The sequence below is a fragment of the Miniopterus natalensis genome, chromosome 19 (genome assembly GCF_054644295.1).
Source record: "Miniopterus natalensis isolate mMinNat1 chromosome 19, mMinNat1.hap1, whole genome shotgun sequence".
NCBI classification, from domain to species: domain Eukaryota; kingdom Metazoa; phylum Chordata; class Mammalia; order Chiroptera; family Miniopteridae; genus Miniopterus; species Miniopterus natalensis.
In genome coordinates, this window is record NC_142099.1 from 27282021 (window position 1) to 27306909 (window position 24889).

At 45.2% G+C, this 24889-nt stretch overlaps 1 protein-coding gene across 2 annotated transcripts; it reads right to left on the reverse strand.

The window, feature by feature from the left end:
* Positions 1-2589: 2589 nt before the first annotated feature.
* SERTAD4 (SERTA domain containing 4) lies at positions 2590-13479 on the reverse strand. 2 transcript variants are annotated; one of them, XM_087827865.1, is made up of 4 exons: positions 13363-13479; positions 8323-8514; positions 6868-6983; positions 2590-5080 (listed from the first exon to the last, which is right to left on the reverse strand). In XM_087827865.1, exons 2-4 carry the CDS (start codon positions 8495-8497, stop codon positions 4340-4342), a joined length of 1032 nt encoding a protein of 343 aa, XP_087683991.1. In that variant the 5' UTR covers positions 8498-8514; positions 13363-13479; the 3' UTR covers positions 2590-4339. The 2 variants fall into 2 exon arrangements, with proteins under 2 accessions (XP_087683991.1, XP_016075029.1); XM_016219543.2 differs by lacking the exon at positions 13363-13479 and having other exon boundaries at positions 8323-8782.
* Positions 13480-24889: the final 11410 nt, after the last annotated feature.

Below are 24889 nucleotides of genomic sequence, written 5' to 3' on the forward strand. Positions count from 1 at the left end.
AATTAACAAATTCGACCTACACTGAGGGGAAAAAAAACCAACCATAGAGAGCCCACCAGAGAACTGTTTACCGAAGAAGATGAAGCTCGTGGTGGTGGTTTGCAAACAGCAGCAGACTGGCTTGTGTAAATTCCCTTCATGTAGTCATCGTTCTTCAGCCTGTCACAGATACTGAAGGGAAATGCAGAAACAGGAAATTACAGACTATTTTAAACAGCGTGTTTTATTAAACTCACTTGCTGATGCACTTTATGGCAGGATGCGAGACTCAAGTGTTCATAACTTACATTTTTGCAAGTGCTTCTCCTAAGTGAGTTCTCCCAGCTAAAATATGGCTTGTACACAGGGCTGGAAACAATCTCTAAACCTGTAACTGTTTGACCCCGGGTCATGTAGCTACATCACATAAAATGGAGATGTTTGAGCCATGGGAAGAGAGTGTACTTCGCTCACCCATGGTAACTCTAAGAAAGCGATGGAGGCATCCAGTAGTAACTTCAAAGACCCTTAATGCATTTCTTTTAATCCACAGAATCAGAACACAGCCATCTTAACATAAGTGACCAGCAACCATACATCGTCTCTTTTATTATCTAAATAGTGATTTCATTCTTGTCCTGGGACAAGTCGGCCTCTAGTTTAAACCATCACTGCTAATGCCATGCCGAAGCCTCGTTTTTGAAATTGGCAGGGATGTGATCACCTTAACTATGAATGAAGTGACTTCGAACTTAAGGGACTGTTATAAAAATGGATTTGATCAGCTAATTATTTTCGAAGACATTTGCTGCTCACAATTTGAGGGATATAGAAATCTAGCTGTATCGCCTAAGAATCCTTACGTCCGTCTGACATTTGTTGTGAGGATGACATCTCTTTAGCAACACCCATGTCTTCTGCAAGGTGTTCCGGGCTCTCCTCTCGATACAGGGAAAGGAAGTTGTCGAGTGGAGCTGTAGCACAAGCTCATGATTGGAGGGCTGGGTAGCCACACTTTGACCGAGTTATCTATGAGCTCTAAAAGCAGATCCCTTCATTCACTTGCTTCAGTGTTTAACAAAGGAGCATGTAAAATGGTTTAATTTCTATTGTCTTAAAAGATTACACCAAGATGCTTTACTCTAATGGTTAACTGGTTGTCAAATATAATTCCAAAGGTTTCGAGTAATTTCTCCCTTCCTCCAGGGTCCCTGTCCCTGCCGTCTTGTTCCCAGGACCCCTTTCAAGGTGAAGTATGGAATGGTAGGATTTTAAGAGTGAAAGCATATGATCAGGATTACCTTTGCCCTTTTAAAGAGGCCTTTATAGACCATCTTCCACAATCACCCACTTCTAGAGAGGAAGGGCCAGAGACAGAGGTTAATGATTTGGTTAATGACATGCACCTAGATGCCTAGGGGAGTAGCAATTAAAGGCACTCTTGGGGAGCTGGGCCATTTTCTTAAGTGAAGATTTCCCCTCATTTAACTTTTCAAAGTCTGGATTCTGCCACAACAGATTTTCCTTAAAGCGGAGCAGCAATGAGAAAAGCTACTTCCAAGTGGGGAGACAAGCAGTATGAGGTGAAAGGGGGTGTCTTAGCTTTTCCAGTCTCTGAGGATATAATATAGAACCCAGGTAATAGGTTTAACTTACTACTTAAGGGGTGCCATGGCCCTTCCGGAAAGACCCAGCTTAGTGTCTCCTGAGTGGAGATGACAACATGGCCACATAGGAGGCCCTGATGTTCTCATACCAACAACAGGAACGTTTTTGTTATTTAGGTAGATGATTCAGGATTCTTTTTTTGGTGATGAAAAAGTATTCCTTTTAGCATGTTGGAAATGTCCTAGAAACTAAAATCTGATGACTAAAAACCACAAATGTTAATGCTGCTCGGCTCAAAGGCACCACTTGCCTGCAAAGGAGTTCTGGCGGGTTCTACTGAGCAGGGGCTGAGCCCACAGCTCAGGTGAGTGCTGTGAAATCCATCAGCTTGCCATTTCCAGATCTGCCATCAAGAAAAACATCTGGTGGTGCGGGGCTTTGAAAAAGCAAGAGGATATTTAAATCTCCATCATGTATTATACTCATAAGAATGCTACATTTGACAAATTAATTAGGTCCCAACTAGTGTTCCCCTTTCTTCAAATAAAATATTAGCCTCTTAGAATAACATTAATACGGAATTGTATGGAATACTATTAGCAATAATCTGTAGCCGGTTTAACCATTTACGTATGGGTCATGTTTTTGACAACTTGACATTTCCTAAAGGAATTAACTAGGGGTCAGTATTTATAGATTCATCTTATGCGATGTTTTTCAGAAACTTGGCAAGAGCTAAAATCTTTAGGTTCTTTAAAATAAAACCTTATTGATGACCAATCACATCATTTATTAACATTGCGCTCTTAATCCACAGAAATCTAAACCTACAGACTAGGACCACTCTAAAACACCTGTCATATTGACCTCTTCGAGTAAAAACTCCTGTGTGACCACTGCCCACTACAGTTTCTAGACGTTTTGAGTTGGGTTTTTTTAAAGGTGAAAGAGCAATGGAAAAGAGAAACATGGCCGGTAATCATTAAAATAGGAACATCTTAATGAATTTTGATCATTTTAATAAATATATATCAAGAAAACCTCACTTTATTACAACACAGTCATATACAAGCGTCTATCATCTAAGTTTTCAACATCAAATGTTTATCAAATATTGAAAATAAAGGACAAACCTTACTAGACTATTTAGCCATAACACAAGAACATGTTTTAAAAATTGGTCCTTGTGGACATTGTCCAAATGATGATCCTACTCATACACTGTATGAATGAGACCTATATTTAATATTAATAGCAATAATAAAAAAGCTTTATCTTGGAGAAACTGGGAGGACTTCCTTATTTCCTCCGTTTGGCATTTGGTTCCTGTGCAGTGCTGTTTAAGGAGGCCCAAGTCAAGTAGTAACCTTGGAAATTGGAACACAGCTTCGCAGGAGGAGTTGGCTGGAGTAGAGGGAAGGAGGGTCAGAGGGCCACTCTGAACCCTCTTACAAATGTACAAATTAAAGAAATTACCGAGAGAAATGTTGACCAAATACATAGTAGCTATCGCCCACTGAGTCCCATTTCTCCAAAATAACTTTCCCAAACCGAAAATCTTTACATTCTTTAAGATAAAACCTTATTGATCACCACATCATTTATTAACATTGTGCTTCTTAATCAACAGCAAAAGTTATATAGAAAAAACCACATGCTTTTATAATCTAAACGAGTGAAATGATGCAAAACAGATTAAAATATAATGCATGCCACTGGTTCATGAACTTCATTGGACAAGAAAACCAAACCGAACCAAACGACCCAAAACCCAAAAAACCCAAACCCCAGCAACAGACCGTTGCCGTAGAAAAGCCCAAGCAGCTAGCGCTGGTTTCCAACAGCTCTCTCTATTGTTTCCTCCATCCCTTTCTAAAAAATGCCAAATTCCGAAACAATTGGGCATCAAAAACAAAGGAACAGAGATGTGGAATCAAAAGTTGAACGCAACAGCTCGAAGTTAACGGTTTCCAAACAATATTGATCCACCCTGTGTGTTTTTTCCTGTTTGTTAAATCCCTGCTGTAACTCTGATTTATCCTTAATTTTCACATTGGCAAAAATTAAGATAAAGTAAGGCACCGAAAATCGCCCTGTATCGCACTTCGCTAAAAGCCTCACCACCCCTCGCAGGCAGGCGGGCCCTTGCAGGGAGCCCCCCCGCACGCAGTGCTGGCCGCCGCCCCAACACAGGTGTGTTTCACTTACGTCCCGTCCTGTCTTCATCTGTCACAAATACTTAACAGCACCATGAAGCCATTTCACCTAGCTCCCTGTCTTCAGTCTCTCACTCAGAAAAAAATACTGTATCATCATATAGACGAAGCAGACATCCTTTGCTGGTTATGTTGATGTGTTAATAACTACCGAATTAATTGGCAAACGTTGAAGTTTCTTAGCTAGTGACAGGCTCCTTGGGGGGGGGGGGGGAATGGAAATATCACAAGGGCACACTACTATCCCCCAGTTCTAATCTACTGGTCTTTTCTGTGAGAAAACTAAGACAGACTTGTAAGCATTAAGTCAACTGCTTTCTTGGTAAAATTACCACATTTCTAAGTAGCTCGCGGATGCCCTACTGTACAGATGTTTTATGCAATCTGCTCTCCAGGCATTAAAACGACACGGCATGTTCATGGCATAATCGCATCAGTTGTACAAAACTAGAAAATCCATTCGGAATAAAACGTACGGTGCTAACCGATCATGCTGTGCATGCGTCAGAGTCGAGGTGGAAAGGTGGCTCGGGTTTTTACTTCCTTTTGCTGCAGCACAGTTTGTTACTCGGTGAAGGCTCCTTTTTCCTTAAGGACTTTTTCCAGGACTCGCTTACACTGTTTTTTTCATTACAGCCGGTCTCAAAATAATCATAAAATTGGCCTTTGCACTCAAAAGCAAGGTCACTTCCCACAGGTTCATGGCTTAGGGGGCCACCAGCCCTGTTGGTGTCATCACCTGCTTCCTCATCATTTAACTTGGCCTTTTCCTGACCGCCAAGTGACCTGACATTAGTAACAAAGATTTCGTTGGCAGGTATCTGGCCGTCGCCCTTATAACCCGGTGCGCCGCCAACATCAAAATCCACCTGGTGGGAGCAACTCGGTAAAGGCAGAGGCGAGGAAGCCGAGGCCGCAGAGGAGGAAGAGGCACTTCCGACGCTGGCGTTGACAGAGAGGGGTAAATTCAGGTAGTGGCCACCGCAATCTTGGTAGAAGCAGCAGGCGTGAATCTTCTCACACTCCTCTTTGGCCACCCGCGGGCGTTTTCGGTAGGGACAGTCCTGAGCCATGAACCACTCCTGGGCAGGGGCACCATTGAAAGAGCAGGCGGGAAAGCACCAGTTATTCTGCATGATAATTTCTCCATGGATCCTTTTCATCAGATTGTTTATAAGGACAGATCTTCGGAGGTACACTTCGGGGTCGTCGATGAACTTGAGCTTTTCTAAGGACATGTAAAGGATGTGGGCTCGTTCCTCAAAAATCGAGATGGTCTGAAAAGCAAAACAGGGAGAGAAAGCTTAGGAAATGGACTGAATGAATAGGTCATCACAACAGCTTTCTTTTTTGGCAGTTCCTGGACCCGGGAATGTTGTGGCCCTTGTTTCCCCAGGTTCATTCAGAGGTGTTGCCCCCGGTCCCCTTCCTGACTCACCAGGGAATCCAGTCACAATGCAGAGCTCAGCAGGGACAGGCCAGATTGTTGGCTCTTTAATGGCACAGTGAGGGGGACAGAAAAGACACTTAACTGCGCTGTAAGAAGTCAAGGGAGTAGTTTTCCGGAGGGCAGAGAGGTAGTGACTAGAAGGGGGCACACGGAGGGGTTCTGGGTTCTGATTATGTTGCTTCTTGATCTGAATGCTGGTGACATAGGTACATTCACTGTGTGAAATTCCTCAAGCTGTACTTTTATGGTACTTGTGCTTTTATGTGTGTGATACACATGCACATAAACACACATACTCATATATTGTATGTCAATACATGGTTTTAAAAAGATGCCAGCATGCAACTCATAACGAGTACACTTCAAAGCCTGGCAGAGCCATCAAGGGGCATGAGACCTGACTCTCTGTGCTGTCCCTCTTTTCAATCCTCTGGGGGTGACACTTGCAATTATCTGTGCTCAGAAGAGGGTAATGATAAGGAATGATGCTCAGAACCTGAAAGGATCTGAAGGGCCAGGCAGGGGGAGGGATGCAGAGAAGGAATGGGAGGACTCACCCCTGAGCAGGGTGATACCATCACCGTGTGACGGTTGGTACAAATCCAGCGGCAACTGGAAAACTGCTACAACCACAACACAAGCTAAAGAGCAAATAAACCGTGTGTGTCCTGGGGGCCAGCTATTCCAGCTCATAAAAAAGCCAAGTGGTAGCATAACCCGAGGAGCTGGGAACTGAACCAGCCCCGACTGACCAAAGGCAGGGACAGCGCATGCAGGGAAAAGCCCAGCACCTGCCAATGTGTGCTGATGTCTTCACGAGCAGGGTCAAAGTGGCATCTAAAGGACAGGGGTGGTGATGGGGGGTCGGGGAGTAAGAAGAGACAGAGAGAAAGATGAAACCAAACAACTAAAAATCCTCTCCGCATCTCAGACATGAGGGTCTGGGTTGATTAAACCAGCAGCTGTTTTTTGAAGGAAGGTCCCCATAAGGAAAAGAAGCCGGTGTTTGAAAAGCTCAGTCTGGCCAGTTTCATACGTCTCCGCACTTTCCTGATCCTGTTATTTTCTTATAATACGTGCAAAAAAGTTAGCTTTGGTGTTTTCTTGGGAATGGATGATATATTCTAACAAGCTAAACATATGTGCATGTTTCTACTTTCATGCACACATTCAAGGGAGTGTGAGTCCACCCCTACGGGGTTGGGCAAAGCCTGGGGGAGGCACACACAGGGGGGCGCTGGCCACAGGAGCTAGAGCTCATCAGGGGAGCACATCAGGGAAGGGCAGGGACCTTCAGCACATGGGATCCCCAGGACCAACCATAACCCTGAACACAACCTGAGAAAAATGAAATCATTTGTAAAGAAGATGTTCCTTGGATTATATACTTTTGTTATTTCTGGGAAGAGGAGCTTCTACTGGCTCTTTTTTCAACTCCTTGTGAGAAATAATGCAAGACCCAAAAAAGTGACAACGATCGATACGGCGCTGATGAGAAGTAGCTCCTTTTCATTGCTTTTGGGTGGAACAATTTAATTTTTGGACATGGATCAAGCAACCGTTACTCAGTATCTTAAACTCTTAATAAAAATAATGACTATTAAAAAAACATACTTTATGGCTACAGCTGCTGAGTGGTGGGTGAAAATCCTCTTCTTCCACATACTTCCTCTTAAAATATGTGATCTTGGATGTTGTTATAGGATTTGAAATTCCCCTGTAATGTGATCCTGTGGTAATAAATCAGATAGGACAAATGACATGCGGTTCGCCAGAGGTTCTCCAAACAAAATACTTTTCTTTCCTTTCCTTCTAGAAGATAACTTGGCTACGTATCTGTCTGTACATGTGGTGATTAAAAACAAACGCTTGTCTTAATAGTTGCTATCATACAGAATCCTGTGACCCGGGCCAGGCAAAGCTTTCTAGACAACCATAGAGGAAAATGACACATTTCAGCATTTACTAAATACTCAGATTCTTTGCACAGGCAAGCTCAAAAAGGAAGGAGTGTAGCAACTCTGAAATAATGTTACTATTTATTCAAATTGCTTAATTAAATCCATGGTGCCATAACACCACTGTTCAAATACAGGGTGTCCCAAAAACGTATACACACTTTAACAGCTGATAGCTCAATTTTGAAAATGAAATGTATTTTAATAAATACTGACTTTTATAATTATTCAAAGTGTGTGTATACATTTTCAGGGGACACCCTGCATATACATACTAAGTTGTAAGCACTAATAATTAAACTTTAAAGTATTATTGGCTCTGAGTAAGGAAAGAAATGATTACCTGTACATTGGAGTCACAATATTTCTTCTTTCAAAATATAAAATTTTAAATTAAAATTTTGGGTACCTAAAGTCCTCTTTGCTCTCAAAAATGTAACATGTGAACCATGAATTCAAGTAGGGTCTAATTTTTAAACACCACAGCTGTTCATCCTTTTTAGCAAAACAGACTTCAGGGACACTTGTTTTACATTGTAGGGGGTTTTTTCCAATTGCTAGTGCCGCACAAAAATCCAAAGGAACTTACCTTAAAATATTAGAATAAAGAATAAGAAAGAAAACATTTCTATTTTCTGAGCTTGGACTTTTTTCCCCTACAATACCAAAGCCAACTGCATGCTTAATAAAAAGAAGAGACAGAGCTGCTGGCCCAAAGTGCAGATTCCTTTTTGTCTCATGGGATGGGGATTTCATTGTCAAGCCCACGGGGGCTTGTCTAGCTCTCAGAGAGCCATGCAGTTCTACAGCATAGAAAACCAAAACCCAAACTGAGTTTCAAAATCTGGTTTGGTTCTCTTAAAAAAGAAAAAAAATAGACACATGGCTTATACATGAAGCAGCAGCACATGTCTGGACTCAGATTTGAATGCAATTTAAATATCACCTCTGGTCTTGTCCCTGGAGGCCTGGGCTCACTTACGGGAGGTGCACAGGCCGCCTGGAAAGTCCCTGGAGCTGGGCTCAGCTCAGAGAGGCGAAGCGCCGCAGACACCACCTCCTCCCACCAGTCTGGCCTCAGAGGGCAGCAGGGGAAGGTCAAGAGCAGTACCTGCCAGCGGGGGGCCGGCTCCCCGGTCTCCCTGCAGAGGAGCCTGTGCTGGCCCTGGGGGGCTCGGGCCTCCGTAGCTGTCAGCCTCCCATAGTGTCTGGTACCCTGCAATTTCAGCAGCTCCTTCCGAGACAATGGGCTCGCAGAATCTATTCATGGACAGAACCAGAGTCATCTCTGACAGCCTCAGATCTGTAAAAACAGAAAACAGCCCTAAGCAAGAGGAAGCCAGGCGATAGCCTTGGCATCTTCATCCCTTGGCCTTGGGAAACTTCTACTTCATGGTCCTCTCCTTTACCCTGAAACATTTTATTGTTTTTTTCAAAGAGAACCTCAGCAAACTCTCAGCCTCTGCGTTCTGCAATCTGCATTACATGGGCGGATCTTTAAAATCCCATTTCATATTGTTCTCAGATTCCCCTCAGCCCTCTTCAAGACAGCTGCTTTGCCTCCCTAAACACATTTTCCTTCTGACCTCACCGCAGAAAATGTACCGCTAGGAGGCAAGGCCAAAACCCTTGCGCTTCCTTCCTATTAATAAGGCAAAATCAATTTTCCAGCCAATCCCCCGAGAGTCTCCTTTGATGAAATCCGCTAATCAATCAAAAGAAAAGGGCAGGGGAGGCAGCAAGCTCCACCGGAATCCCTACTGATGGTCTCAGGCTCGGCTGTTCCGCTGCCCCCTCCTCCTCTCGTTTCCGCAGGGCCAGTTCCTCTACAACATTCTGGGGCTCCCTCCACTTTCTTCTCCCAAAGCGAAGCAGACAGAGACACACTTGGTAGTTGTTTCCACCAGCCCTGATCGGCCTGAACTGGATCTGCCTCCAGTCAAAACACTGAGAGATGAAGACAGAAAATTGGCTCCAGTTTCAAGCCGTGAGTTGCAGTCCCACAGGAGCCAAGCACAACATCAACGGAGCAGGCAGAATATTAAACAGGAGCCAGGGCTTCGGGGCCAGAGGCAGCCGACGACTCCTTACACTGCAAAGCCCAGACACAAGGCAGGAACTTTCCAAGAGGCAACACACCACTGCCCTTCTCTGCAGTTCACGTCCTTCCCCAGGGCCTCCAGGGAGACAGCGAGCCTCTTTGCTCTGTGATGAGCCCTGGGTTCCTCCATAACTCAGGTGTGTGTGTGTTGGGGGGGTCATTTCCACGGGGGCTCAGTGTCTTCACTTGGTCCCAAGTAGGGCTCAAGGTAGGGTCAAGAGTGAGTTCAAGGAAGAAAAGGGTCTGATACTGAAGTAAAAAGACCCAGGGGCCACAGATCAGTGGTGACAGCAATGCAGCCTCCTCGGTGGCTTACTGAGTGCCAGTTCCTTTAGGAGAGCCACACCTCCACAATCTCACTTTGCAGTTTAAAGAACTGTCACAAAGAGTGATGTCAGGCCTGCTTTCTGCACATTGACTGTCTTTCAAACATGCATGAAGGGTCTAGTTCTTGCTCTCTTCTCCAAATTACACATCTTACAGTGTTTGGGGGAAAGGGTGAATCTCCCATTGTCTCCTGGGAGACTATTATTACCTACATGTTGTAACAAGGGTCCACTTCCAGGTAAAAAGACACCAGGGGCAGGGAAAATAGCTTCATTAAAGTGACAATGTCCCTCTGGCTAGCAGAGCAGCTCTTGGCAGCAGTGACTCCATCATTCAGCCAGGTTTCTCTTTGAAATCCTAAATCCCATCCCAACCTCACTGAAGGAAGCAAAGCCTCCTGACAGACAAGGGAGGTGTCCAGGTCAGGGACTGGAATGAGACCCATCTGACTTGGGCTTCTAAACCACCTACCTCATCTCTTTCCAAATGCCCTCCAAAGAGGCAGCAGCTAGGGCTTATTAGAAAATCTTATTACAAAAGGAAAAAAAGAAGCTCAATGGATTCTCTAAAAAGAAATGGTGGGACATGTCATTAATTTTGCTCTTTGAGTCATCAACGAAAAAAATCTAGACTACATTGACTTAACAAACTACACCATTCTGTCTGTCACCACCTCAAACTCGGCATCCAAACAAGTTATCAAACCTCATGATAATTTATTCCCTGGAAGACTCTCATGAAATGGCCCAAACTGAAATTCTTAACCTATTTTCAGACCATTGCATCAGGAAGTGCTATTGCCATGCACATATGAATTACATAGCTTTTTCTGACGCAGTAGTCCTCTCTTAGTGACTGCAACAATATTTTCCAGTTTGAAATTTACCCTCCCTTTTGTGCTGGATTCTGGGAATAAAATCCAAGCTTCGTGCTTAGGAAGAACTTTGATTACATCTAAACCAAAGCAGGTTGACAAACCCATGTCCCTTAAGAAAGGAAAGTATTTGCAGGCCCTGAGCAGCAATTACCTTTGTTTAATAGGATATTATGTGGGCCCTGTGCTGTTTTATGTCAGTTAGAGTTTGTTTATATTTTAAGGACTTATTGTTGTAGCTTTTTGGGTTGTTAAGGATTTCAGTGTTTCTATTTGTTGGTATTGTTTCCAGTACATAAAATTCTATCATTATGCATTTGAACTTGAAACATGAACTTGAAACTCAGCAGAATTGTTTTTATATTGGCTGTTGAGGTTTTTTTCCCTTTATGATACCTAATTTCAGCAAGTTTTTCTTTTCTGAATTGAAAACTTTTACACACAAAATCCTAACCTGGAGAGGCTGAGTTCCACAGCAACTGAGTCTTTCTAGTCTATCTAGAATTTACAGTCGAGGATGTTAACAATGAAGAAGGCAAGTTTAAGGCTCATGAAGAACTGGAGTGTGCAGCGCTAAGCACCAACGTTTCACGTGACTCTTTACTCGTGTTATATGTACAGATCCAAACTGTCATTATTCTCTGTGTGATGACATTTACATATAATTCTACTGCCGAATTCAGAAGTCTAAATCCACAAATTTATGTGCCGTTAATATTAAAGATAGCCACCCAGATGTACATTAATGGCAAAATCTGCTTAACATGAGAGGTGAGTGGATTTAAAAAAAAAGGTGTTCAAAAAACAAAAACAAAACAAAAGAAGGGTGTTCAAGTGTGTTTTGTCTGTACATGGGTTTAAAAAAAAATTAAAAGGCTCTAACCTTTTATCCTCAGGCTCCTGAACATCTGTTTTGGGAGCCAAGTGGATGCAGGGAATGACCCCTCAAGCATCCCCAGAAGGCTGAGGGCTAAAATGTCAAGCTTTTCCAGCAAATGCTCACAGTAAAGTTACCAGGCATCTCTATACAGTTTGGTTTTTCCAGATGAGTTGGGCTTTCCCCCCCCCCCCCACCTCGGAGCCATTATGATGCTAATAGGAGTGGCTGGCACGCAGAACAGGGTAGCTACAGATTCAGTGGCACCTTGAATCTAACTGAGGCCTCAGGTCATTCTTTGCCACCCCTCTCCCATCTGTCATTAGAAATTAGAGAACGTTTCATTAGGAACATTAAGAGCAGTTAGCGGTCTGATTCCAATACTGAGAAGCAGGGTATTAAAGGGCTGATATTTTCAAAGCCCTGGCACTGCCAGTCTTAAACGCCCTGCCCAGGTGGAACCAAGCCCAGACCCCGGCATTGTCCCTAATAAATCTCAACAGTTCCACCAGCCCTTGGTGGCGGTGGGGGAATAAAAGCCTTCTACATAAACAGACGCCGCTCTCCTGCCAGTCCTCGCAGTACACCTGTCTGCCCTGCGAAGTGCACGTCTCAGCTGTAGCTCCCAGAGCCAGAGCTTCAGGTCAGGTCCCGGTGCTGGGGACGCGGGTCCTGGGCCTGAGGAAGGGGGTGGGGTGGGAGGTGGGGACAGCGAGGGTGCCCGGGTGTCCAAGCCAGGCGCCAGGTCTTCCCATCCCAGGCCCAAGCCTGGGGTCGGAGCCATCCCAGCAGGCTGGCAGCAGCCATCAAGCCCCGGCTCCCAAACAGGACCCCCCCCCCCCCGCCCCGGGGTCGGTGCCTAAGCCTCGGTGCCCCCCGCGGGGCCGCGAGCACGCAGCCCTGCCCGCCACCGGCCGCGGGAGAAAGTAAACACCGCCCCAAGTGTCTGGGAACAAAGGCAAGTTGTCTTTCCACGGTGCCCGAGTCCTGCGCCCGTCCTGAAGAATAAAAGCTATTATTATTCTTTCTTTTCTTCTCCCCCCCTTTTTTTTTTTTAAAAAAAAAATCAAGTTTCCTTCTAAGGGAAATAAACACCAAAGGTAGGATTCCAAGGAAATGACTCAGGACGGCTGGCTGGGCCCCGGCGAGGCTGGCCCGGTGGGCGCCCCAGCCCGGCCCCCGGCCCCCGGCCCCCGGCCCCCGGCCCCCGGCCCCCGGCCGAGCCCACTCGGAGCCCGCGGCTGCCGGCGCGCCCGGGCTGCGGGGACACGGCCGCCTCTGCCGCCCCAGCCGGACACTCGGGAAAGTTGCGAGGGCCGAGGAGGCGGGAGGGGAGGAAGGCGGAGAGGGGCGGAGGCGTGGACCGGGCGGGCAGCAGCCGAGCCCGCCGGGGAGGTGAGCTGAGGACAGGGCGCCGCCGCCCGCAGCGCCGCTCGGCTCGGCTCGGCTGCCGGGGAGGAGAGTGCGGGGGCGGAGGTGGCGGGGGACAGAAGGTGTCAGCTCCTGCAGCTATTCCTTTTTCTTGCAAACGCGCGCTCCTGGCATCCACCATCCCTGCCCTCCCCACCTGCCAGGCGCCGCGGCGTCCAGACCTGGGGGCATCCCCCCTACTGACCGGTCCCCTAGGATCAGGGTACTAAGCGGCCACCCAGGACCCCGAGGTCTCGCCAGAGCTGCGGCCTCCCCCTGCCCCTGGTCGCGGCTCGGCGCGCGCGGGCGGCCCCGGGAGCAGCCCGGGAGGCGGCGGCTCACGCCCGGGGAAAGGCGCGCTCCAGCCCCGCCAGCAGCCCGTGCCGCCTCCGCGCCCCGCTGCGCCCCGGTCCCGCTCGGGCCTGAGCGAAACCACTCGGGGACCCCGGCGCAGCCCGGGCGCGGGGAGGGCGCGCGGAGGCCGCGTGGGCGCCCGTCCTTGGGAGCCGCCGCCCGGGCGCTCGGCCTTGGCCCTGCCGCCCACGCCCAGCCCGGCGCTTACCGCGGGGTCAGCCGGGCGGCGGCGGCCGCAGCGCTCCAGCCGCTGCTCGTCCGCTCGGGGCTCGGCGCCAGCCCGGCGGCCGGTGCACAGTCGCGCGGGTCCCGCCCGGCGGCCCGGTCGGCGGTGGCCGCTGGTGAGCGGCGGGCGAGGGTCCGGGCAGGTCCCGCCGCCGCGACTGGGACGCCGCGCCGCCGTCGCTGCAGACGGTTATGGTAATGAGCGGCTCTGTCTAGCGAGGAGCGTGTGAAACCCGTCAATCCTGTTTGCCATTTCCCCGTGGATTTCCGAGGAGAGGTTGTGCAGGATGCCCCCAGGGCGAGAGAGGGAACATGACAAGCGCGCCCGCTCTCCCTCCCTCCCTCCGCTCCCGCCGCCGCCGCTCCTCCGGCAGCACACGGGGCGCCTTCCCCTCACCCCCACCCCAGCCCGCCCCCTGCCTCCTTCCCGCCCTCTCTCCCCCTCCCTCCCCTCCCTCCCTCCCCTCCCCTCCCGGTGCCCGGGGACACGCGGGCCCAGCTCCAGCCCGCAGCCCAGACCCCACGCGCTCCCGGCTCCCGCCCTAGCCCTGGGGGCTCGGTTCCAGCTGAATAATGTATTCACTGGGCAACCTTCTGAGATGTCTCCCCCCCCCTTTTTTTTTTTATTTGGTTTAGTTTTGTTGTTGTGTATGCGTGTGATTAAAAAAAAAAAAAATCTGTGCTTTCCCACCCTTTGCAAAAGACTTTCTTCTCCTTTGCCACAGCAAACGGAGATGAGAAACAGATGTCTTTGCAGGACCGCGCAGCTCTTCCCCCCTCGCCGGCCGCCCCCGCCCGGTCCCCTCCCGAGCTGCATGTGTATAAAAAAGCAACCTTGGTCTTGCTGCAACTCCAATTGGCAACACTTTCTGGCTGGGGAGCCTCCAGGGAAAAGCTCCAGGAAATAAAAAAGTAGTAAAGGAGGTTGTCCTTGGTCAAGAGAATGTAATTTAAACCACCCCGGAATCACATTATTTTGCAAATAGTAATTTTCCCCTATATTGGGCTCAATTGGAGTTTGTTTTTTTTGAAACATTAATTCATAACTTCTGTCTAGGGACCCCTCCGGAGTGGAGATGGGTCATTTCAGGTGTAATGAACGCAGAGGCTTGGAAGGCATAGACCTAATAAAATCAGGGGGAAAGCACCTGCACAAAAGTGTTACAAAGACTATAATGTTTGTTTACTGCTACTATGCCAGATGTGCTAAATATAACACTTCTTTAAAACAGTGATCCTCCGACTGTGAAAAACCAAACCCCTGGCTGCCTGGCTCCCTAGGAATCAAGGAGAGGCACAGACTTGAAAATCAGGGAGGAAAGGAGCAAGATCGAGCATGAGGATTAGCATCTGCAAATTGAACTCTATCTAATTTGCATGTTTATTTCTTAGAATTGTAATTAAATTTGTGTAATAAATGTTTTCCATTTCATTTGTACACTTAAAATTTGGGTGACTGACATACAGTTAAGTGAATTTATTTCTTTTTTTTTTTTTTAAAGCAAATGTAGTTTATTCAATAAAGCAGCAAACAAATATTAACCATAATTAGAACTAATCTGCTTTGAAGGTATTTTTGTTGAACTTTGTACATTAAAGTCTCTCAGAGGTTTCAAGGGTATTAGGAAGCTGAGAGAAGGCAATTATGCTGAAAACAGACCAACTCAACAGACTTCCAGGAGCAGTATTTAATTTTTTCCAAAAGACATTTCAGGGTTGCATGCCTAAAATTGGGAAAGGGCATTCATCTTGGCTTTTTTCTGAATCATATTAAATTGCATTGGCTCAGGCATGATATAGGGCATTCTAATGATAATTTAAGACTTGTAAAGATGCCATTTTGTGCAATCAATGGGTGTTGCATGCCCAGATTACGGGTAGAATATAATTTTCACTTGGGGGAGGAGGGCAGGGAAATGCACAAGGGCATTTAGAGCAGTGCAAGGACTTGAAAATCTAAATCTATCAAAAAGTGGTTAGTGCTTAACTCAAATGAAGAACTAGATGTGAGGGCTTGGAGGCATGGCTTATTATTGTTTTTATCTCCCTATATTAAAGTTTTATAGCATTTAAAGGACTGTGGGGAAATCCCCACATACACTTGGCTGTGTCAAAATACATAAAACCAAAAGGAGTAAATTAAGCATAAAATTGAGAAATAACGTGAGACGAAGTATCAGCATGGGTTGCATTGGCATCTTTGGAGCTTTGGCTCTGAGAAATGAGCCTTCTGGGAAATTGGCATTGCCCTTGGGAGGGGAGGGCGCTTGGCTTTAATGATACAACCAAATGACACCACAACACAAGTATGAAATCACTGTACTTCACAGCACCCCTTGTGGTTCTAAGTATGAACTTGATCCTGTCCTAGGCAGACACGTTGTGTTAGTATGTTTTACTGACAGCTTTTCCTGCCTTACCTTTAATTTCAAGCTTAATGTTTTCTGAGATTCAGTGCCCAGTTGTCGGACAACGTGAACCAATGTCTACAAGTAGAAAAGGCAGGCAAACAAACGTCCATGGAGTGAAAAACATTATTTAAAAACTTAAAAGAAAAGACCTAATGATAAATCAATCATGAAATATTTGGAATGAGCTAATGTAATTTATAATGAGTTGGAATATTCAACCCAAGAACTATGAAGTCATCACTTTGGGTGTGTGTGTGTGTGTGTGTGTGTGTGTGTGTGTGTGTGTGTGTGTGAAGTTCCAAGATAGAAATTAGATTATGAAACTGAAAATACCTTGAGCTGCAAATTCAGTGAAGGCAGTGATTGTTTTTCTTCAGTTAACAAAGAGAGTGTCAGACTCAAAACTGCTGAAACCTATTTCACAAAAAGTTTCTGTCATTTGAAAGGGGGGAATCTCTCAAGTAGAATTGGACTAATTCAGATTGCTGTGGATACAAGGCTCATTTAAATTAGTAAAACGTCTGAGTTACTGGCTTTTAAAATAAAGTACAACCTATTTACAACAAAAGAGGCATCTATATTTAATTGCTCAAACAACTCTTCCCCCGTTCTCAAGACTTTCTCATCCCATCCTCCACTGAAACTGTTACTGTCACTGTCACCAATGACCTTCACATTGCTAAGTTGGAAGTCTTTTCTTGGCTCGCGTTTTCCTTGACCTGTAAGCAGCACATGATCAGGTTGATAACTCCCCTTTCCTTGAAACATCTTTTATTCTACTTCCAGGAAAACATACTCACCTGGTTTGCCCCCTACCTTACTGGTTCTTTCTTCTCTGTCTCCTTTGCTGGTCCCTTGCCTTCTCTATGACCTTGGAATGTTTGAGTGCCTCCAGCTCAGTCCTTGAACCTGTCTCTTCCGTTTAGCCACTCTCTTGTGGATCTCACGCAGTTTCACGGCTCAAATACCGTCTTTATTCTGACTCCCAAATTGAGATCTCCAGCCCAGACCTCTCTCCCAACCCCCAGATTCCACTCAGATGTTTCTTAGATGTCACAAGCTTTACAGATCCAAACCTACCCCCTGATTTTCGCTCTCCCCCAACTGTGCCACTCTTAATATTCTCCATTCCAGTTAATGAACCACACTATTTTTTTCAGTTGCTCATGCAAAAGAATTTTGGAGTAATCCCTGACTCTTTTTTTCCTCCTTTATGTCCTATATCAAACACATCGGCAAATCCTTCAGTCTCTACTTTTAACATTTTTCTAGACTCTGATCACTTATCCCTACTGCCACCGCCCTGTTCAAGCCACCATCATCTCTTGCCTGGGATGTTTGCGGTAGCCTCCAAGCTGGCCTTCCCGCTTTAGTCTTTGGCCCTTATTACAGTTCAGTCTCAACAGCCGATGATGTCCATTTTTGCTAAGATTCTTCTAAGGCTCCCATTTCACTCAGTGTAAAAGCCAAATCCTTACAATGGATTACACAGGCAGGCAGTCTCCGTTTACTTCTCTGACCTGTCTCTGTCTCCAGCTACTCTGGCTTCAATGTGTCAGGCATGTACTTACCTCAGGGCACTTGTACTGGCTGTTCCTTTTGCCTGGAATGCTTTTCCCAGAAAGCTGCACATACCGATACTTCACCTCTTCCAAGTCTTCGCTCGCCCTTTTAACAAGGCCTGACCACTGTGCCTAACATTCTAACACTTCCTCTACATATCTTATTTTTATCCAAAGGATTTATCACCTCATAAACTCTATATTTTACATATTTATTCTATTTATTACTGTCTCCTCCCACTTCATGGACAAAGTAAGGTCCATAAGGGCAGAGATTTTTGTCCTTTATATCCACTCCTACATTTCCAGCACCTAGCACAGTGTCTGGCACACTGAAAGCACTCAACAAATATGGGTTGATTGATCGAGCAATTGACCACAACAGTTAGTTTCCCATATGTACATAAACATGAACAGGCTACTGGAGCTCCTCTAGCTAGTCTAGCATATGTAGAGTAGTAAAACAGGCAGTTCATTTCATCATCAACTCATTTGTTTCTTCTAGAATTCTCTGGCCCAGTGCTCTTGACCTGACCTGGGGTATTCTAGGACCTGAAGACTTTCCCAAGATCCTCAGGTACCCGATGGTTTCATGCTGCCTTCCGGCCGGAGAGTCCACAATTCCATCCAGGTGGATGCTGGTGCTCTGGACCAACTCCCCTTTTCCCCAAGGCAGGTTTCCATGGATTGCCAATTTGCTTGTCCGAAGCTATAGCCTTAAAATTACAGCGTGTGTAAAGCTGCTTTTCAGGACCCAGGAATGTCACTTCTGGGCAAAGCCACCCTTTCAGAAGCCAGGAACTCCCCCACTGTCTATCGCCTCATCCTTCAAAACTCACTCAATAACACTTTAAGAATTGTGTGGATTTTATGTGCAAGCATAGAGCTAGGCGCTGCAGGGGAAGGAGAGATGAGTAAGACCCTCTTCCAAGATTTATGGAGTTGTCAATAGCATGAAAAGACAAGCATAGAACTAATGGTGCCCCTTAGGAATTCGGGGCATAGTAGATGCCCTGGGAGTTCGGGGGTGGGACAGATCACATTAAACTGAAGGGAGCCAGAAAGGTTGACCTAAGAAAGTGGAATCTGAGTTGAAGGATAGGTAGGCTTTCAGCGGGTGAAAATGGGGTGAAGAGTATTTGAGGTAGAGGAAACCATTTGAGGCACATAGGTTGGGAAGCAAAGGGCATCTTTAGAGAACAGTGAGTGTTCCAGCTTTGCTAAATTAAGGTATGTGAAAGAAGGGAGGGGAGGCCATATGATGATCCACATTTAAAAACAAGGTGAGCTTGATTTTCATTTAAGCAATGGGGAGCATTAGAGGTTTCTGAGCTGGAGAATGGCACGAGCAAAGCCGAGCTTTGGGAAGAGTAATGAGCAATGGAGAGCGGTGCTGGGAAGGTCTGTCGGCAGGCTAGGCGGAGGGAGATGCTGGCCTGGGTCCGAGTGGTGGCCACTTGGGTTCCCGCCTGAGTTCCTGTGTGGCTGAGTGAACCCACAGCAAATGAGAAGAGGCAAGTCTGAAGGGAACATACTCTGTCGGTTCGGGTTGTGCTGAGGGTGAGATGTTCATACAACAGACAGATGGAGATGTCCAATAGACGGCTGAAGTCTGGGCTCACTGAATATAAATTTAAAAGAAAATTATAAAAATTTAGGATTATTTCAATAACTATCGAGATTGAAGTCTTAGGCCTTAATGAAATAGGTGAAGACATTACTGAGAATTTAAAAGTGAAGGGCTTAGGCCAGGGCCTTGAAGAATCTGATTAATCCACTTATTGAGAGGTGAAAATAACTTTTTGGCTCAATGTCTGACCTCTTTCAGGGATATTTCTATTTAATGGTGTACAAAGACCTTTTTGGCTTAAATTTGAAAGCAGAAATTTGGGATGGGGTGGTGGGTTTGGGGTAGCGGGCAGTCTCTCTTAACTATCCTGCATCACAAAACAGAAGTGGTTATGTGCTGTGCTTCCTTGTGTGGCTTAATCTACTGATTTAGCACCACAGGTGGAAAGGGATTTGATATTTCATCAGAGAATCCTGAAGTAATCCCCACAAAGATGTAAATCATTGATAATGAGCTTGGAGTGTTATCTCTCTCTGGGATATTTGTATTTTAGTAAGAGTCTCCTAAATGCCACAAAATTTTAATCAAAGAAATTAATAATTAATGACATGATTTTAGATGTAATACAAGTCAATATGTATTCTTTCTGAATGGAAACCACACAACCTATATGGTCCCTTGCTCAGGTTACTATTTTGGAGGACCTATATTAGTGAATAAGAACTGTTTACAGTAAACCAATTATTTATAAAGAGATGTTCTCCTAACATACTTGGTTTTAATTTTTGAAATTAAAAATTTCTATTGAAATAATTTTAATGTCATTATATCAAGAAGCATTCAGTAAATGACTAATAGTTGCACTGGCACACAGAGAATTAATTCAACCTGGTTCTTGCAGAAGCTGGAATATTTGTAGGCTTCGGCAGTATTTTCTTGGCCTCAACCTTTGCCTTATATATATGTAATTTCTGCAAGTCTTTTCATCTCAGTGGATAGCTATTCTATTTTTTGTTTTTTGAATTGTTTAAAAGATTAAAGCCTCAAAGAAGAGTTTGAATAGCTGACAAAGGCAAGAATATAATCTGAATCAGTAAAAATTTTAAGCTATATAAAATTATAGAGATTTAAATGCAATTGTAATTATATTTATTAAATACTATTCAATTTAAGTAGTAGACTCTCTCTGTACTAAAATTATCAGTATTGAGTTTAAGTAAAATGTGTGTACTTTACACAAGCATGTTTGATGTTCATGGGTCAAATATTTTTTTTAATCTTCACCTGCGGATATGTTATTTTGAGAGAGACAGAGGTGGGGAGGAGGCACTGATCTGAGAGAAACATTGATGGGTTGCCTCCGATGTATTCGACCAGGCCTGGGATGAAACCTGAAACCTGAGTGTGTACCTTGACTGGACTTGAACTCGCAACCTTTGGTGTACAGGTTGACACTCCAAATAACCACGCCACCCGGCCAGGGCTCATAGGTCAAACGTTTTCCACTAGAGGCCTAGAAAGCACGTGCGTACTGTGAAGGCCTAGAGCTCTGATGCGGATGGAAACAGGGAACCACAGCGCGGTCATCCTCTCCATCGCTGGGCACTGGCCTTGACGCCGAGCTGTGCCGTGTACCGGCCACGCATGGAACGCCAGCGAGTACACGGGCTGCCCTAGTGACTCGTGTCGGCAAAGGGGACACGGGATCATGCTTGACGGGGACACCCGAAGACAAGTTCATCCTGGAGCGTTTCATTGTGTATTACTATCTTCTGAGGGGTGTAGAATGTGTAGGCAAAGCGAAGCTCATAACAAAAATTGCTTATGCCTTCAGGAAGATGTATTTATTTTCAACAATGAAGTGGAAACGCTTATAATTGGGGGGGAGGGAAGGAAGGAGGGGGGAGGGAGGAAAGAAAGAGAGAGAGAGAAAGAGAGAGAGAGACCTGCAGCAGACATCACCTGAGCGGGAAATTACACAGCCCGCGCACACACACACACACACACACACACACACACGCTCTGCACACACACGCGCAGAATTCATCTCTGACAATTTAATTGTTTAATGGTAGGACTAACAAGGAATCCTTTCTGAAGTAATGGCATATAAAGGCTTCCCGGTGAAGTTAATATTCCTGCTCAGTTGATGGGTGTTCCCCATTTGTGCAGCTCTCCCTGACAGACTCCGGGCGCGCCGGGGGAGGCAGGGGGCGGCCGTGTCTGCCTTCACCAGCAAAATCTGGAGAACGCCTTAGCCTGTGACCTTAGCCATTAAAGCAATAAATCTGAGGCCGCGGTTGGCACCGACGCGGCTGCTCCCATCGCTTGTAATGTGTTGGCTCGCAGTCCCGGGATCTGGTCTTCCTGGCCCAGAGGCTGGCTGTTTTGAGCAGACTCCTTGCTGCATAGTTGTCTGTTTCTTCTTAGTTCCCTGGAACAGGGGTTTGGCAGCCATTTGTGCTGAGGTTTCAGGACTTCACTTGGACCAGTCTCCTAGGTAATGAAATGCACAGTGCATCAGGCGCAGGGTCCGAATTCTCCTCTGAGCTGCAGCCTCTCCTCCGCATATTTCCACCCCGTTCAGCCCTGCTCGTGTCTGTGCCTTAATTGGGTCCCTGGGCGGCGGGCCTGGTGCAGCGCACACAGTGGATGATCCGAGGAAGAAGACGTGGCTCAAGAAACGTAAAGTTCTCCAACCAGACCCAAATGTTCTCATTTTGAAGTTTCCATTCTTAAATCAAATAATTATTGATTTAAGAATGGAACATTTATTACTCTGGTTACTTGGCTTTGAAAAAAGAGTTTCGTTGCCTGCCCTGGAGAAGCCCAGCAGCGGTGCTGGGGATAGAACTTGACCACAACAGAGACGCTGCTGCGTGCGGAGCGTGGTTCCCCCCGGCTCCCAAGCCGTCTGCGCCTCTCGCGGAGCTCTGTCTGCGCCTCTCAGTCTAGGAAAAGGCTTAGTAGGCAGAGTTGAAAATGACAGACTATTTTTAACACAAGCTTTATTTTATATCCCACAGTTCTGGTTCTTTCTTCTATTATCATTACTTATTCATAGACTTTTATCCCCAAATATCATTACCCTTTACAGTAATAAGATCAGCAAAGCAACCACTTAAAACCAAACAAACAAATGCAGAAACATTTCCCTCCTCTCTCCAGCTCTCTGCTGCTCTCTAAGGGGGGGTCCTTGCCAATCACTAAGAAGTTCTGCTGCTTCAGAAACACCAGGGGAGTAGGATATGAAGGCGCAGGCAGGCTGGGGGAAGAGAAAGGCGGTAAGGAAATTTAAAAACAAAACAAAAGAGTGAAGGAAAGTGGGAAGGTGGAAGCGTGCGTTCCCTAAATTTGGTTTCAGCAGAGAAAAATCCATGTAAAAACAGACTCCATGAGAGTGACTCTGCAGTGAGGTCACGTCATTGGTCCCTGTATAGTAACAATACCTAGTGTACCCAGGCCAGATGCTTTCTGTGTGTTCCTTTGTATGACTTTTAATAGTGGGTACGATTATTCCCATTTTACAGTTAAGGAAATTGAGGCTTAGAAAGCCTAAGTGGCTGGTCTAACGTTGGATGCCTCAATTGGGTGGACCTGGCACATAAACTTGGGCCATATCAGTCCACAAACTGTGTTCACAGCCACTACGTCTTTTTCATATTGACTCCCACCATGTTATATCACCTTATATTTTGTTCAGCCGTTTGTCTCTCCACTCATATATTTATTTACGGATACATCTTGTTCCAGAAATTATTTAGGATGGGGTAAATGCCTTGGAGCTCTGCACATAGCAAAGCATTTAGGACATTCTACTAATTTGTTGACTGAGCTGTAGAATATCAGTTGTCAAGAGTTCAGAACTATTTCACTGTGGAGTCCTTGCTTTTTTTTCTCTTTAAAAGTCAGCCAGAAACCCATCTGTGCAGGATGGCTTGGGCCCAGAGACTGGACTAACCTCCCCACATCTCTCCTAGATCCACACTTCTATTAAGGGTAGATTACCCTGCTTTCTGGGAATGATTTTTCTCTTCAGTAATTAATTACAGCAATGTAAAAGGTGAATTGGCAGGAGGAAAAAAAAGAGTGACTATTGTGAAGGAACCCTGCAGACACTACCTCAGCCTGGTGAACCAGGTCAACACCAACAGTACTGAGTCACATGGGTGCCATATACTCTTGATGAGATGTATTGAAAATGGCACTTGACCTCTGAGGCCTTCCTCCCCCAAACCCACAACTTCAGTCTAGTCATGAGGAAGACATCAGCTAAATCCCAATTGAGGAACATTCTACAAAACACCTCACCAGACTCCTAAAAACTGTCAAGGTCATAAAACACAAGCAAAGTCTGAGAAACTGTCACAGTTAAGAGGAGCCCAAGGGGTGGGCTAATTGTAATATGGGAGCCTGGAACAGAAAAAGGACATTAAGTGGAAACTAAGGAAAACCTACTAAAGTATGACTTTAGCTAATTATAATGTATCAGCATTGGTTCACTAATTGTAACAAACATACCAGACTAATATCAGATGTTAATAACAGGGGAAACTAAGTGCAGCATATATGGGAACTCTCTGTATTATCGTCTCAATTTTTCTGTAAATCTAAAACTGTTCTCAAAAATAAAGTCTATAAAATACTTACATACACACACATGAATTGACCAAGATTACTGAGAGAATCAGTGGCATGACTAGAAGTAGAATATATGTCCCTGTCTTGAAGGCCTAATCCAATAATCAAGATGAATAGTGTTTTCTAGAATAACGCAATTTTGTTTTCCGTTGATCTCTGGGTTTTTCTGACCTCTTTTTGAATATCTAAGGACAGGATCAAACTGCTGAGGAAGGGTGCACTCAGTTCCTGTTCTCAGCAGATGGTCCTTATTGAATGAATAAATGCCATTTATTCAAAATTCACTTACGGAGCTTTCTCGCTCTAGGATGTCTCGGCTTGGGTTCCAGGCCTCTCAGTGAGGGCACCCTGCGCCTCAGCCCAATATCAACCCCTCAAGGTCAGTCTGGTTCTTCAGGACCCAGCAAGAGTCTCTGAATCACTCCAGAAACTGATCAAACAATTACTTTAATTCAAAGCTCTAATGCCACCTTCTGTTTGGATTTCTGTTTATTGGGAACTCCCAATGTCTTATATGTTGCAGTGCCAGTGACTTGGTAACCAACAGAAATCACAGATATTTGCATATCACATTACAGTTGTAGATATTTCAAAATATCACTTACATTCATCACTACTTTGGGATTGTGGCAGTTAATAGATTTGCTACTGTGTCTTAATATTTAATGGCATTAATAAAAAAGCATATGTATACTGCATCAAACATTAAGTATTTTGATATTTGTGTTTTCATATAATTGGTTTCCTTTGTACTGCTATGGTGCTTTAAAAAAATACAATTGTAAGCATTTTTCTGAGAAGGGGTCCAAAGGCTTCTGCAGATTACCAAAGAGTGAGCTCATGGCACAAAAAGCTTAAGAGCCCTTGATGCAGTGGAAAGAACACTGAACCAGGAGTCACGAATCCTAAATTGTGTAATCTCTGTCAAATTCCTTGACATCTACTTTTCTCATTTTTCTCACCAGTGCCCATCTAAAAAATAAAAATAAAAATCTGAGCAGATCAAATCAGAAAGCACATAAGGAAATGCCTGTGAATTCAAAGCCACATAAGTTTAAGGAATCACTGTTATTATTTGCTATGTTTGGCTGTTAGACAAAAATGACTTTTTACCAAGGTTTTAAATGCAGTTCACTGCTAAGAATATTTCTCACCCAATGATTTAGGCCATGCTTACATGAGCAAAATGAAATAGAAAATTGAATCAATTCTCTGGGCAATAATTCATGTTAATAGGCCCTACATTTGCCTGCAACATCCAGATAATAATAGAAAATGTGTTTTTAACTTGGATTATCAGCATAGCTATATCAAAGTTCTCAACTC

What these genes read in the sequence shown, in the direction of transcription:
- SERTAD4 (XM_087827865.1), bottom strand. Translation starts at nt 8,497, where the DNA reads ATGACTCTGGTTCTGTCCATGAATAGATTCTGCGAGCCCATTGTCTCG. An exon ending in AGCCGGCCCCCCGCTGGCAG is followed by an intron (nt 6,984 to 8,322) that starts GTACTGCTCTTG and finishes TTATTACCACAG; the next exon opens with GATCACATTACAGGGGAATT. An exon ending in TCAGCAGCTGTAGCCATAAA is followed by an intron (nt 5,081 to 6,867) that starts GTATGTTTTTTT and finishes TTTGCTTTTCAG; the next exon opens with ACCATCTCGATTTTTGAGGA.